The sequence below is a fragment of the Urocitellus parryii genome, chromosome 4 (genome assembly GCF_045843805.1).
Source record: "Urocitellus parryii isolate mUroPar1 chromosome 4, mUroPar1.hap1, whole genome shotgun sequence".
Taxonomy (NCBI): Eukaryota; Metazoa; Chordata; class Mammalia; order Rodentia; family Sciuridae; genus Urocitellus; species Urocitellus parryii.
In genome coordinates, this window is record NC_135534.1 from 184,124,508 (window position 1) to 184,140,775 (window position 16,268).

At 43.5% G+C, this 16,268-nt stretch overlaps 1 protein-coding gene across 1 annotated transcript in view; it reads right to left on the reverse strand.

Annotated features, from left to right (window-relative positions):
• Positions 1-16,268, reverse strand: part of Abca1 (ATP binding cassette subfamily A member 1) — a 132,599-nt gene that overhangs the window by 51,013 nt on the left and 65,318 nt on the right. The window contains exons 8-13 of the mRNA XM_026414625.2: positions 12,433-12,525; positions 7,721-7,961; positions 5,327-5,466; positions 4,881-4,997; positions 955-1,152; positions 61-266 (exon numbers count right to left, since the gene is read on the reverse strand). Coding sequence (XP_026270410.2) covers positions 61-266; positions 955-1,152; positions 4,881-4,997; positions 5,327-5,466; positions 7,721-7,961; positions 12,433-12,525 — 995 coding nt within the window. The remainder of the gene's footprint in view (positions 1-60; positions 267-954; positions 1,153-4,880; positions 4,998-5,326; positions 5,467-7,720; positions 7,962-12,432; positions 12,526-16,268) is intronic.

The window sequence follows — 16,268 nt, forward strand, 5'->3', positions numbered from 1 at the left end:
AGACATGACAGCTGTCTTGACTTCCCCGAGACTGGGCTGGTGTTATGGGATTCAACTTACCCATCCTTGATTTTGTTTGTTCTCTCCACATTGTCAATGTCCATTCGGATTTTGTACTTGACGTGATGGGGCAGCTCGGCACTGCCTGGAGCGATTCCTGTGAACACGATACCAGCCCAGAACTTCCTCTCATCCAGCAGCTCCATGGACTTGTTGATGAGCCGGACCTCTGTGGGTATGGGTTCCAGCTTGTTCAGGTTGACACACTGATGGAAAAACAGGCTTCGTGAGAACACTGGTAGCCAGGAAAAAAGCAGTGGCCCAGGCAGACCCCACCCCGAGAGGCAAGAACTGATTGCCTGACTTAAACCCTCACGATCTAATCTCTCTAAAGTACTTTTCCAGTCTTAACCAAGAATGAGTCTTTTCTTTTTTAACTGACATTTAAGAGAAATGATGGAAGAATCTAGAAAAAAGTTACTTATATTGATTTTTATGGGGGAACAGAAGTTGAAGCAATCATTATATCTTATTTCCTCTGTTGAGTCATAGCAATAACCAACTAAACAGATCCCAAAAACCCTTTATTCATCCCTACAAAATGCCATGATTTTCAGGATTATATTTTTAATATTTAATCTGTCCCTAATTAAAGCTCAGCTATCTTTCAAAAATAATGATTTTTTTTAAGGAAATATTTTTACTGCCATTACGCATGCCAGGAAACCTAGAAGAAAATGGATGGAAACACTTGAATCCACACAGAATAAAGCTGGACTTAACGAACATTTATAGAATGTCTTTTATACCCCAAACTGTTAGGCTTGAAGGATACTGCTGGAAATGGGACTGTACACCAACTCAAAGCTTTCCTCCTGTCTCTGACTTTATTGCAACATATTAAAGAAATGAGCCCTAGGCTTTTTCTAAATGATAGACACAACAGATCCTCACCTCCATGAAGCGAGATATGGTCTGGATTGCCCTGTTGGTCTCGTTGAAAGCTTCTCTCCAGGTGTACACAGAGCCATTGGCAGACTGGACATCCTCTGGGTACTTGGCCAGAAATGCCACGATGTCTTGGGCTGTCCAATCTAAGCCGTCCAACTGCTGTTCCCAGAAGCGGTCATTGCTTCTGCTATCCAACAGCGTCTGCCATTCCAGAGGGAACGTATGAGTGGTGATCTACAACTACATCTGGATGAACATTTACACGATGTACCAAACCCTGGCATATACACTGTCTCTCTGTGTGACTTCAAAGAAATGTTTGAAGTACGTTATGGTGTCCCCATTTTACAGGAGAGAAGACTGAAATAATGATCTTAACCACAGCTGGGTCATCATGCTAATAGGCATGGGGCTGACTCAAAGTCAGATCAGTCTGAATTCACAGTCCACATGCTTCCCACTGTACCTAACAGCTCAGGCCTCCAATACTAACTGTAACAATGGAGATAGCAAGACAATGTTGAGTGATCTATATACTTTACATCTCACATAGCTCCATGAATGAAGTATCTTTAATATTCCCCATTTCACACAGGGGAAAGCTCGGGTTCAGGGAAGTTGTCTCTCATATAAAGACACAGTTCATAAGTAGCAAAGTCCTCTGATTCTAGTGCACCCATTTTATTGAATACCTTCTTGTTTTGAGGACCAGTCTGATTACCCAAATAAAACCCCTAAATCTACACTAAGCCCACTTTTACTGCTTAATTTAGTGGGTGGGGGGGGGATGATGCTGGTTAAAACAAATGCAGTCTTTTCCAATCTCTGCATATATGGTTCATGATGTGAAGGAAACCCATTTTCCATTCCTTATTCCTCCCTCACCAGTTGGTTGCTTGAGTGGGTCAGTGTGAAGGAGAGGGGTAAGTCAATCTGGTGCTCAGACAGCAGACCCACATCCAGCAGGGCTGGAGCAGAGGTCTGCAGAGGTATACGGCCAGGAAAATAAAGCAGTTGTAAGCTTGGCAAAGATTCGCAGCTGTCAACACAGCTTCAAGAGGGAAGAGGAAGCCCTGGTTTGTACTGGACTGGCTCTCCAAGGGTCTGAAAACTACCTTTGAAAGTCAATCTTATTTTCACTAACATTATCAGATTTTCCTCTGTGGCCCTTCATTTCCAGGCCCTGTTGTCTGTCACATCATAATGATTTTACAGAGTACACATACTGTAATTTCATTAACTATTCCTGAACTTCTGAACATCTAGTCTATTTCTGATTTCTTGCAATAGCAATTATTACAGCAATAACATTTTCTTTCCTATGGTGACATCTTTAAAATGATTTCTGTAGGATATATCCCTGAGGGTATATGAAATGGAGGTACCTGGATGGCATGGTTTTTGAAACCTTCATTCAAAATTGTTTTCAATAAGGAATAACAATTTATGCTGTCATCAGTAAAGATTAGTACTTATTTTTGCAAACAGATACAAAACTGTACCTCCCAGAAGTGCACAGAGGCAATTCTGAAACTACTTTATTTGGATGCATGAGACAAATAAGAGTAGAGTAAAGGGATATGGCATTTGGGGGTGAGGCTGGCCCTATTAGATGTGGCTTCTTAAAGCAATATGGCCAAGGAGGATGGCAAGAGCAGAGCGATGTGCTCAGTGACATCACTGACCATGTAATAGTTCTGGGAGCTTGAGAGGACCAGGAGACTTAAGAGTGCCCTTGGAGTGTAGGCAGAGACATACCAGGGCCTGGAGATGAGGTGCCAAGAACAGCTCAGTAAAGAGCAAATCAGCATCAAAGGCTGCTGGCACTTGAAAAAGAGAAGTACCTCCAGATCTACAGGGTAATGTAATAGGAGCAGACAGAGCCAGAGACCGCAGAAAGAGAAGAGCTACCCCAGCAGAAGCAGAAGCCTCAGGCATTGCCTCATGTACCAGAGGCCAGGCTGCAAGAGGTGCTGAGGACTGAGAAGCCCATGCTTGTGAAGTTAAAACACTCCTTAAGTCCAGAAAAGAAAGCCACTGGACAAGGTTCCTGTGATTCTAACCCACAGACTGACAACTTCCAAGTCAGTGTCCACAGTCCAACTGCCCTCCTGCACTATGATCCCAGCAGCCAGCAGCCTGCTGGACATCCCCACCAGCCTGCCAGAAATCAAGAATCATCCTGGTGCCTCCCTCAACCAAGCAGTCAGCAGGCCTCCCTCCCTATCTATGCCTTGGTCACTCACTTGCACAGACACTGCCCTCGTATTTACCCATCTTCCCATCTTGCCTGTTCAATCCATGTCATATCAGAATAATTCATCTATATCTCTACTTGCTTAAAATCCTTTCATAACTGGCCCCCGGCAAGCTTAAAGATCCAGAGCATGACACACAAGGCCTTCCAAGGCATACTATGCTTTTCTCTCCAGCCTCCACTCCCCTGCCTCCTATCACACATCCAGGATTCTCCTAGTCATATTTCTGAAGCTGCCCTTAGTGCTCCTGATCCTCTCAAGTCCCCAGATCTGCTGCTACATGGTAATCTCACTGGGCACATCCCTCTGGTCATGCTGCCCTCTCTGGCCATACTGCCTAAAGAAGCCACACTGGGCAGGGCAGACCTTACCCCAAATGTCACATTCCTAGTGCCAACATGACCACCATCATGTATACAAGGGCCTTTTGCCTTAAGAACTGGGAGCTTACAAGCAGTTGGAGATTCCAAGGCAAACTATCAATTTAAGATCAGGGAAACATCTACTTACCCCCCAATTAAAGCTCATGGAATCCCTTCAACTGGGTTCTTTATCATTCTGAGACCAGAGAGAACAAGTCCAACTAATAGAAATATAAATTCCAAGAAGAAGACCAGGGAGAAGAACTCTGAGACCACCCTTAGCTCTACAGCACTGTTGGTGAATAGATCTTGTGACTCCCTTTTAGGAGATGGACTGAAGCCCAACGGAGAGCTATGCTTAAGGGACATGAGCTATTCCTGTTATTCAGTATCAGCCCATACCAATCATTGTTCATGTTTTCCTCACTTGAGTCCCGTGTTTTCAAAGGCCCCAATATAAGAATTTTGCACATGTGTGGCAGGATTAGTGCAGCACAGGAGGTTTGGGTTTCTCCATCACAGGATACTTCTTCCTTAGTAACCTGCCCTCAAGGGGATAGTTCTAAACTTCAAAGGAGTTCCCTCCAGATGGGTATAGCTTCCAAAACCCCATGCCCCTTGGGTCAATGAGGTGCAAAACAAGCAAACTGGCAAGAGTCTCCTTAAAGGCAGCAGAGACAATAAGAAGCATACTCCCTCACCATGGAACAGGAAATAATCCACAGGTTCTGACTCAGCCCAAGGCAGGGATGATATGATTAAATGACTCTCAGGCTCAAGCAAAGCAGACATTCTGTTCTTCTTGGGCTGCTCTGCTTTTCAATCTAATTGTCTCCAGAGCATTTATCTCCTTCAAGGGGCTCGGAAGCATTAAGTGCAATTCCTGTTCCACGCAGCAGTGGCCGTTCTGCACTCATGCAGCACCTCAGGGACCAGTATCTCCAGCAAGTCTGCATGTCAGATGACGCTTTTGCTCCCACACCTCCTTCCAAGACCTACCTCCAGTGAATGAAGCCAGAAATGAAAATAGGGTCCCGCAGTCACCAAACTACTTCCCAACATCAGTCCTTTCTATATTTTGTAGGAAACAGGTATTTGACCACCCGAGGCATTGATGCTGAAGTGCACAGAATTATCAGTTACACTGTGGTCTCTCCTTATGGATGGGGGGACAGCCCTGTGGATGGAACTATGCTCACTACATCTCAACCGATGAAACAACTCTCATCTCAGTGGCTTCTGGCAAAATGACCGAAAACTCACCTCTCCAGGATCAAGCCAGGCACAAAGCAATCAGAGGGACACTCACCCGAACAAGGTCCATTTCTTGGCTGTTCTCCATGAAGGTCCAGATCTTGGGGCTGAGCTCTTCCCACATGCCTTCCAGGTCATGGAACACAGCCAACTCCTGGAAGGTCTTGTTCACCTGGAGTCAGGTACAGAGCCAGGGGCCACAGAAGAGGAGAAGCAGAGATGGTGAGGGAGTGCTCACTAAAAAGACACTCCATCATAGCAGCCCCTGCCCAATCCTCTCTCATCCCCAAGGAGTGTCTGCCTGAAGCTATCATTCAAATACCTAGGCTCAGGGAGCTGGTCCCCACACAGCTGTGGGCTGGATCAGACTTGAGGTTTCCACTATTTAAAAGTCCCAGAGGCCAAGAGCATATGCACACTCCATCTGAACCCACCTTTATTATTTTTGCCCCTAATTCTAACAGAACTCTGGGGAGGGAGTCTTGGGTCTGGGCAGCTTACCTCTGCCATAACCTGCCTCGTGGCCGGAGTGTCAGGTGTATACAGAATCTTCCCAACAAGCAGAGGCTTGAGAGCTTTCCAAATGATGCGGGAAAGAGGACTAGACTCCAAATTCTTCATCAAATCATTGCAATAAGGAGCTACAAAGGTGATAGAAGACACTCATTCGTATGCCTGGTCATATACTGGTAGGAATTTACAAAGGTTTGGGAATGAGAAAGACAGTCATGGATTCAAATCCCAGCACTACCATGTAACAATCACATAAATATAATGTTACTTTCCTGAGTCTCAGTTTGATACTCTGTAAAAAAAAAATAGACTTCATAACAGCTACTTGGTAGAGATGTGGGGAGGATTATCTGAGACATTTTCAGTGAAGCCTCTAAAATGATGTTTTGTAAATAATCAGAGCTTCTTGTAACGTACAACTGTGCGGGATCTAGAAAAAAATGTTTTTACCATGCAGAAGACCTCATAACTCTAGACTCATACTCTCATGCCAGCCCTTGAACTCTCTTTTCACTGAAAATAAACAAGATTCCCAATGAGCAACCAGAGGCCTGAATTCAGACTTTAGTTTTCAAAGAAAAGCCAAAATTATCCCTTTAATTAACAGACCTCATCACAAGTATGCTGACATTTATAAAAACCCCAAACTGAAAAATCCAAAGTTATAACAGACCAATGGGGTTTATCTCTGATATTTTTTTAAAAGTTCATTCTGGGTTTTTCAATTTGTTTTAGCTTTCATTTTGGTTTTGTGATACCAAGTAACTTCTATATGCTTCAAAGATAATAGAATTGGTATGCTGGGGATCCATCTCATGGTGACACACATGCTAAGCAAGTGCTCTACTGCTGAGCTGCATACTCAGCCCCAGAATTTTTTATGGAGAGGATACTCTCCCAATTACAACTATTGCACAAATGAATCCTCTCCTGAGTTGATTTGCAAGCTGGGAGAGAAGAGGCTATGGTGTTTCATAAAGCAGTTTTAATGCCACTCTTTAAAGCAACTTGCAACTGTCTGGTGTTTTACTCGAGAGAAGAATAGAAGGTTCTAGTGTTTCAGTAATGCACAAAAACCTGTCTCACTCACTGTCTGAAAGACACACCAGTGGCTGGAAATGGAGAAAGGCTCAGTTGCTTCATGTTTTCAGAGAAAAGGATGCCATTGTTGAAAACTAACACTGGATCCCTGCTGCCCCTGGTGCAAGACTCATATCCCCATAAAACTGCCCGAGTGTGGCAAGCAGATATGGAGTTACAAGGTTCTTTAACACTGCCTGTGGCTGCGGACGCAAAACAAACAGCAGATCAAACGCCCAAGTGTGATGGTACACACATGCCAACAGGTATTTTAAAAGCAGTGTGGTTTACAGGAAAAGGCCCAGAGCCAGAAGAGTTTGGGCTTGGATCCCAGCTCTTTTGAATTAGCTATGATGTGGTTTTGACCAAGTCACAACCTCTCTGAGCCTGTGAAATGTAGGGTTATAGAACCTTCCCTGCAAGGTTATTGTGAGGGTGAAATGAGATAATTTACAAAGAAGGCATGATGCGTATGAAATTTTGCCTACATGTTAGATTCTGTTATAGTTATTGTTAGGGTTATTATTTTGATTGATTTTTCAGTTTTTACTATAAAGCATAACTCAACAGTAATATTTGTAATAATAATAATAAAAAGAGCATCATCTCATCCTTTTTAAAAAAATTCTTTCCAGCTTTAACAAAGTATAATTAACAAAAAATGGTATATATTTAAGGCATACAACCTGATGTATGAATATATGCATATACTGTGAAGCAATTACCAAAATTCAGCTTGTTATCCACACCTCACTTAGTTATCTTGAGTGTGCGCGTGTGTGTGTGTGTGTGTGTGTGTGTGGTAAAAGTAAATTTTAAGTATACACCACAGTGTTATTAACTATAGTCACCCTACTAGACATTAGTTCTCCAGAATTTATTCATCTTGCATAAAACTGAAACTTTGCACCCTTTGGCCAACATTTGCCATTCCTCCACACCCAGGCTCTGGCAGCCTCCATTCTACTCTTTCATGAGCTTGATTTTCAAAGATTCTACAAGTAAGTGAGATCATATTGAATTTTCTTTCTGCCAGTATCTCATCATGATTACTCTGGGAGCCACCTTCCAACATCCTCCAGAAAGCTAGGGAGACTGGTTTGGGGTGGTTTTGATGAACACCACTGTGCACCTAAGATGTGCCAGGCCCCATTCAAAGAACTAGGGGAAATTAGCTGGTTAAGAAAAGATTCCTTCCTGAGCTCATTAGGAGAAACCAGACACGTCAATGTCAAAGGCTGCTATGGAGACCAAGGTAAACATGAGGAGTGGGGACAGGCTTTGGGTGGCACAGACACTCACTTGTAGAGTTGTCATAGAAAGTGTCAGCATCTTCCTCAGTGCCATTGCCTCCAAAGAGGGCTTTGTAGTTGTTGTCCTCGTACCAGTTCAGAGACTTGATCTTCAGCCCCCCGCCCTCTGGATGGCCACAGACGATGCGGGACACAGCCTGGTATATCTGGGTGGAGGAGCTGGAGCTGTTCACGTTGGTCAGAAACAACACCTCCTGTCGCATGTCGCTCCAGCTCCTCATGCTGAACAGCTGATGTCAGGGACAGGCAGGAAGAGGAGAGGGAAAGGGAAGGCAAGCCAAGGGCACAGCCAGGGTTGGGGACAGAGAAGAGAAAGAAACACTTTATTCTCTTAAAATCCATGTCCCAGAACATATTTTGTCTGACATCATCTCAAAGCCTTGTGATGGGCTTGCTAGAACTTTCCTACCTTGTCTGTGGTCCTAGAATCAGCAGCATCTCCATTGGACTATTTGAAATGCAGATTACAAGACCCCTCTGCACTGCAGCAGAATCCACACTTGAATTTTTACCAGATACCCAAGCAATTACCCCTTAAAATGCCCATTAAAGTTGGAGAAAACAGAGAAATTAATGGAGCCCCTGGGATGGCTTATAGGAGAAAATGCTTTCTGTAAACAGCCATTCCTGACGGTGGATGAGTCCCATCATTGGCTGAGTCCCGTCGTTGGCTGCTGACTCAGTGAGGAAATTGAGGAGCCCTCTTCTGGGAGGGCGTGAAGTTCCCTATCCTGGTCTCAGTTACGTGATGGGCAATGGAAAAAGTTTAAGGCAGGGGATCTGAGTCTGAATCCCAGCTACAACCCTCACTGGTTTACAGCCTTAGAAAAGTCATTGCATGTCTCTGAGGACCTAACTTCTCATCAAGACAACAAAGACAAAACAGAATGCTGAGGAATAATTGCACAGAAAAGTCCCAAACAGGATGAGTCAGAAGCGCTAGGCAGTCAGGGGCTGTGACTGACTTAGTCAATAAGCATCAGTGACACAGCCAGTGTCTGGTCTCACATGCAAATATACTCCAGCACCTCGGGGGTTCTTGGCCCAACTGCTATATGGAGTACTTCGTATTTCCACATATTTCACAATAAATCATTAATAAACTCCTAACTCATTGAAAGGTCACTGTATGTTCTCCCCACCTGGGAAGACTGGGCTGTGGAGAGCAGGGGGAGAGACTGCAGGATCCCACCCACCCTGAAGAACTCCATTTGCCCAGTTTTTCTACCTGTCTGAGGCTGCTGGTTCCTGTGAGTAATACAGTCTAGGACATGGTAGCTCCTAATGGTTGCCTTCTGCCTCCAGATTAACAGGCTCTCCAGGGTGGGTCAGATGTCACAAAGATTTCTCTCCATAGAGGGAGCATCTAGCATGTCCCCCAAGAACACAATTAGGGGAATAGCTATTCCTTGCTTTATCTTTTCATAACCTGTATGGGACACGCAGTCAGGGAGAGGCTACCTTTCCCTTTGTCAGTCGATGGACCATCCCTAGGGATTTTTAAAATGACAAGGAATCAAAGCCATTGACTGAGCTTTCCACAGGCTGCCTCACTGCCACCTCCAACCTCAAGAACAAAATGCTTCCCACAAAAAGCCAGCCCATCTTTGGAGACAAAGATGGAGTAACTATTGAGTTATTCCAAACTGTTGGTTTTTCCCAGCACTTGCCTTAGGGGCAGACTCCTGCTCATCCTCCTCTACCTGCTGACTCACAGGGAGGGTGGCCACTCGTCCTCCAGCCCACAGATGGCAGTAGTAACTGACAGTGTTTGATAACCATCCCAAATGAATGAACGAGCCACCAACTTCCTCCTTTCTCAATCCATGGCAAGGTGTTCTTTCTTCCCTGCCCCAGCCCCAGTCTCTTCTCAGACCGGCAGTCAGGGTGTAAAGACGTCTATAAACCCCAGGTCACACCACAGCCCCCTCTGCTCCAAACCCTCCACTGGCTTCCCATCTCGAGTGGTGAAAATCCCAACTGCTTCTGTCATCTCATCTCTGGTCACCCTCCCACTAGCTCATGTTTTTCTAACCACACTGATCTCCTTCCTGGTCTTTAAACAGGTCCTTAAGGGCTTACGCATGCCCTGGAGTCAAGGTACTTAGCATCTGCTCTTCTTCCTGCAGGTAGTCCCCCCACCCATCCTCATCACTCCCTTTCAGGTGGCACCTCATCGCTCTCTATGCCCCTTGCCCTGATTTATCTTCTTGCACATATCCCTGCTGTCACACTGCACACTGACCTGATTATTTCTGTCTCCCACCCCATACAAATCCCTGAGGATAGAGAAGTTACTGTGTTCACTACTGAGTCCCCAACATCTAGCAATGCCAAGCACCTGACTGGTACCGTGCGGGTGTCTGAGACACCACTTCTCTGTCCTGCTTTCTCATTCTTGTCCAGCACACCTTCCCCATCACCCAGGTGTGAAATTCATGTCAGTCCCAACACGTCTCACTCCTAAAGTCCCCCAACTGCCACGTCTGCTAATGAAAATCTTCCTTCTTTGAAGAGTCTCCTTTCCATCTTAGTTACTATCAAGGTTTGTGACAAATTCTTGAAATAGAAAGGAACAAATGAGAACATGAGCTTTGGAATCCAACAATCCTGGATTCAAATTTCACTTTTGAAATTAACTCACTGGGCAACTTTGGGAAAGTTGCCTCATTTTTCTGAGCCTCGGTTCCATAACTGTATAATGGGTACAAGAAGATCCACCTGATGCTGCTCATGGTGGTGCACACCTGTAATCTCAACAGATCAGGAGGCTGAGGCAGAAGGATTGCAAGTTCAAAGCCCTCCTCAGCAACTTAGCAAGGCCCTATGCAACTCACTGAGACACAGTCTCTAAATAAAATATAAAAAAGACTGAGGATGTGGCTCAGTGGCTAAGTGTCCCTGGATTCAATCCCTGGTACCAAAAAAAAAAAAAAAAATCCACCTAACATTTGTCATGTGGATCATCCAGGGAAATAAAGTAAAAATGCCTGAACCAAAGCAGATCTTCAAAATATGCAGGCTCCCTTTTTCTTTTTCTTTTTTTCTTTCAAGGCTAGTGTTTTGGTGAAAATAACTAACCTTCTTTCCAAGCATTGACCAAACACAGAAGTGCATTTTTTTTTTATCTTCTTCCATTTGTCTCACAGAAATAGCAAGTTAGACAATGAATAACTTGTGATCAAAGTGACTTGAAGGTGTTCTATTAAGAGAAGCAGGTGGCCCTCACTTATCCTAGACCAGAGCAAGCAGAGCCCAGGAAGCAGCTGCCAAGGGAAATGCACATCGTTCGGCTGTTGACACCACATCAGCAATCGGAACATCATGTGTTTCCAACTATTTTTTTTTACCCTAGACAAAAACTAGGGCCAGTGATGTAAATGAAAACACCTGTAACAAACCCTGAGTTTCGAGGCAGCCTCCCTGTTACTACCCCTGCTCTGCTTTCTCTACGGACAGGAATGAACAGGGTAGAGGAGGGCTGTGAAGGAACCTGCCAGAGCAAAGCAGGGCATGTCCACGTCCATCAAGAGGGCCTTGGGGAAACAGCTGAGGCTTGCAGAGCAGTTTCTCTTTCTCTTTCTGTCTCCTGGAAGAGCCCCAGTTGGCACAGCCTTTCCACCTAGCCAAAGGTCACCAGCCTTCATAACCAAAGTGCGAATAACAAGTGGGAAGAGGGATGCTCCTAAAAGGAGGCTGGTCCGAAAGCCAAGCCTCTGCTGTCAGAGACACATGGGCAGAATTAAAAGAAAGACATATATTAAAGGGTTGGCATGTGGTTACTCGGGGGTTTTCTGTATTTTCCACAATGAACATGCAATACTGTTATTGTCTGAAAACATCAATTATGATATTTGAAAAAATGGTCCCAGTATTTTTAAAAATGAGTCAAAGACAGCTAAAAACAAGACCGGACCAAGTTTGAGAAAATTTCTCCACATATTACTCTTTTCCTATGTCCTATACATTAAAGCCTACATTGTTGATGACCACTGCCCAGCTCGGCCACTAGGCATGATGGCTCCAAACAGCTCTTCCTTGCCCAATCTAACTTGAACTGAGCCTGGGAGTCAGAAACTGAGAATCAGAAGAAGGGTTAACTATTTTGCAACATCTATAGGCCCTATGGTCCTAGGACAAAGATTACTCTGACACATCTGTCAATGTGTGGACCTAAAAGGCCAAATCAACTAAATGTTCCTTAAGAGACCATATTCCCCAAGTTGAAGCTCAGAGCGCATATTTTATAAGGGAAAGAGCTGGATTAGAGATAGCTCATGATCTCATTATTAGCAAACACATTTTGATAAAATGACTGAAGGATCTTGCTTCTGAATACACAGTGTAGAGATAGAGAAGTTTCTGGTCAGACAAAAGCAGTGTATGCAGGTTGGAGAGAATTCTCTTCACAAGTGTGTGACTATCAGGGACTGAGGGGATGGGGTGGGGATAAGAGGGTGGGTTCGAGACTAGTTATGGACCCTTTAGCCACTAATTAGTTCTGAGACATCAGTGAGTCTTGGTTTCTTCGTCTCTAAAGTAAGAAGATTAAAACAGATGATGTTTTTTGATCACTTATATTTCTAAAATTGACATTAAGGCATCTAACATGATATTCCAATCTAAAGAACCCTCTTAGCCAAACTTGGAACTGACCACAGTGGATGGTCCACTTGCTGGTGCTAGGAAGGCACGACTTACCTCTTGGGCCAGACTCCCGAGACTATCCAGCAGAGTCTTGGTGGCTTCGGCCAGCTGTTTGCTTGGGAAGGGAGATGTAGAGTTCAGTCCTATCTGGAATGGAAAACAACGCTTCGTTCCTAAGTTCAAATGGAAGCCTGAAATCTCTATTGAAAATAAACAAGTTAATTCAAACCATGCCCAATCCTGAATTTAAGAATAAGAAACCAACTCCTAACCAAAAAAAAAAAAAGGACACAACAATTATTCTAGTTGTATGTCTGTGTGAATTTTTTTATTCAGATAAGAATTTCTAATTCTTTGATAAATGGTTGTAAGTGCTGCGGGAATATATAGAATAAAAGAGCTATCAAACGTGCAATGGATAAAAACATCGAGTGAGTGTGTGTGACTGTGCTCTGACCACAATGTCCCAAGTCACGATTCTACAAGACACACATGTGGGAATGGCCTTGAGAAGCAAGTGTGTGATGTCTCACAGAAAAGGAAGAAAATGTAAAGCTTAAAGCTGTCAAAATGGGGGAAGAAGGAATTGTCTCTTTTTGTTCTCTTCAAGTCAGTACTGTAACGCTGGAAATTCAAAGTAGAACACTTGTTTTATGTCTGGTTTGAGTCAAAGCTTTATGTTTACTAATTCATTTAGTTGCTGTTATCTTCGACCAAGGTAAATACAAGAAAATAACTAATTAGGTTCTAGGGAAAGATAAATCAGAGCAGAAAGCTTATGCTAAAGAAAGAACACAGCCAGGCATGGTGGCACACACACCTGTAATCCCAGAGGCTTGGAAGGCTGAGGCAGTAGGATAACAAGTTCAAGGCCAACCTTAGCAACTCAGCAAGGCCCTAAACAACTTAGCAAGACCTGGTCTCAAAATAAAAAGGGTCGGGGATGTGGCTGTTAAGCACACTTGTGTTCAATCCCTGGTACCAAAAAAAAAAAAAAAAGAAAGAAAGAAAGAAAGAAAAAAGAAAAGAAAGAACAATAATGCACAGATTCTGAAGCCAGAATAGCTGTAGTTGAGAAGCTTCAGATTGGTTGTGAGATTTTAGGCATCCAAATAAAAAAAAGATATTAGGTCAATTTCATCTTCCTCATTTGTTAAAGAGGAAAGAAAAACTCTCCAGGGAAAACGTACCTCTCCCTGGTGTTTCTATGGGCCTTGTTCGATGTCATATTAGACACCCTCTAGAGAAGGTTGAATCAGGAGGACATTTGTCCTATCAGACTTTGCTGTGAACTCATAATGTCGACCACACAGAATATGGCTAGAAGTGGACTATGAGAAAGAGCAGCCTGGATTGTGTTCTTTTAAGAAGATCTCCAAGTGCAGAAGGTTGGGTTACTATCATCTTAATCACCATAATATCCAAGCACAATCCTGATTGTACATTTCTGGGAAAAATGTACCTAATAGTTCTCTTGTAAGAACTTTTCCAGCCCCATGCAGGGACTCCTGTGGAATGGCTTATTCTTGAGAGTCCCAGTGTTCCCAGACTCAGTCCCCAGAGGGCCCTAACATCTCCCACAAATGCTCCATACAGGGAGGTCTCTCTGCAGCCACTCGCAGATGGCATCCATGATTGTTCCTTCCAGAGGGAGTAAGTCATGAGCAGAAACAGTGGGCTGTTTTGTTTTCACTTTCCCCCTTTAGGTTCACTTCCTAACTGGAGATTATCACACTGCAAGTAGAACCTCCCAAAAATTGCAGTGAGGGAAACTCTTACAAATGGAGAAGTCTTAATTGGAAGCGACAGGAGGTAAAATGTTTACCAGGAGGTCTACAGGATGATGAATGTTCAGGATTGTAGAGCAAAACTAAAGCAAACCAGGACAAAACAAAATGTGCCCAATTCACTTAAGGTAAAAATTTGAGACTTTTAAGTGTAATCTGTAATGTGGTAGCTGATCCATTTCTTTTATCAAGTGTGAATGGAAGTAAGATTCTTATAATTCTTTCTTGTCACTCATCCCTGTCTTCTATTCTCAGGTCATGGGGATCTGGGGTGGCCACAGAACCCTGAGCAAATGACTCGAATTCCCTGTCCTTCCATATTCCCAACTGTATAGCAGAGCTAACAATGCTGTGCATGCATCACAGCGTTTTCAGGAACACAGAGTTAGAGGACATGTACACAGCACCTTGTACACTGTCTGGCACATATTAAGTCCTCTCAATTATAAACAATTTCATCTCCTGCCTTTTTCTTTCCTTCTTCAAAAGTTTATTGCCATGGAGCAGGAGTGATGGTGCAGGCCTGTAACCCCAGTGATTCAGGAGGCTGAAGCAGGAGGATCACAAGTTCAAGGCCAGCCTGGGCAACTTATGAAGGCCCTGTCTCAAAATAAAATTAAAAGGGCTTGGGGTGTGGCTCGGTGGTAGAGAGCCTCTGGATTCAATCTCCCAGTACCTTTCCCCAATAGACAGACAGATACAGACACACAGACACACACACACACACACACACACACACACACACACACACACACAATACTGTCAAGACTGGCAGGGTCCTGTCTGCAGGCTGACTTTTCCAGTTCTTCAAAAGACAAATCCTTCCTCTGTTTCTTAACTAGGCCTTTTTTCCTGTTAGGATACTCTCCCTGCACCATGCAGAGAATTAGAGTTATCATCCCACAGCACATCAAACACATACCAACGTGCTATTTCTAAAATTACAAACACTTCTCACTGCAAAGTTAGATATCCTCACCCTAATTCCCACAGGCTGGGGCTAAAATGCCTTCCTCTCTGCTGTAGCCCTTTTCTTTTATTCGGTGTGTGCCAAACTATGAAGAAAAGATGGTGTTAACTGGATAAAATATTTCATATTTCATGCACTTAGCATTATGTACATGAGTCTCTATATATAAACACACAGAGATATATACTATATAATACAAACATATATTATATATAATATACATATATATGATATACACACACATATGTACCATATATATATACATATACATATCCCACACACACACTGCCCTGAATTGAAGTTGACATTTCTATTGAAACCCTGACAGACAACTCATTACCTAATCATATCTACACACACAAACACACACCTTCATTTCTATGTATATCCATGTGCACCATTAACACACAGCATTGGACAACGTTCACAGAGCCTCTCCTTCAGAGTGCTTTTTGCATGAGTGCGGGATTTGTGCATTCCATACCACCATCTGCTTTGAACTGTACAGCAATAAAGAAAAGGTTGTCAGCCCACCTGGCCCTGAGGAGACTCCAAGATGGTCCCACCATATGTGTCATGCCAATTAGGTGTACAAGTCACCAAACACAAAAGATGTTTGAAAACCTCAGACCCAATACTGGCCCACTATCACCAGAACCAGGCATCTGTTCCCGAAAGGGTACTATCAGTGAGCACTTCCTGTCACTCTCAGACTTTGTTTTCTCCATCTGCATTTACATTTTCATAGGTAATGATTTTTCTTCAAGGATTTTATTTGAATGCCTTAACTTATGTTCATTTTAAAAGTACCATAATTCAGCACACTCCATGCACACAGCAGACCTACTACATGACTGTTCAACCCAGGAGTGTAACTGACCATGGATGTCAACACAAGAATCTCACTTAATTGCTGTCGGTGTCAGACCTTTATGGAAACCACGTCCTGTGATACGGTTTTATTGTCAATAGTCTGTACTTTGCTCTGTTGGCTTGTTTGATGGACTGATTTTGATTCTGGTCTCTAAACAAAGGAACTGTCTGAGCTTATCCATAAATAATGAGGTAGAGCAGTCAACACCATTATAAGGATCCCTTTACACTAGTTGCTTGTTTAAGAATAAATGCTCAGT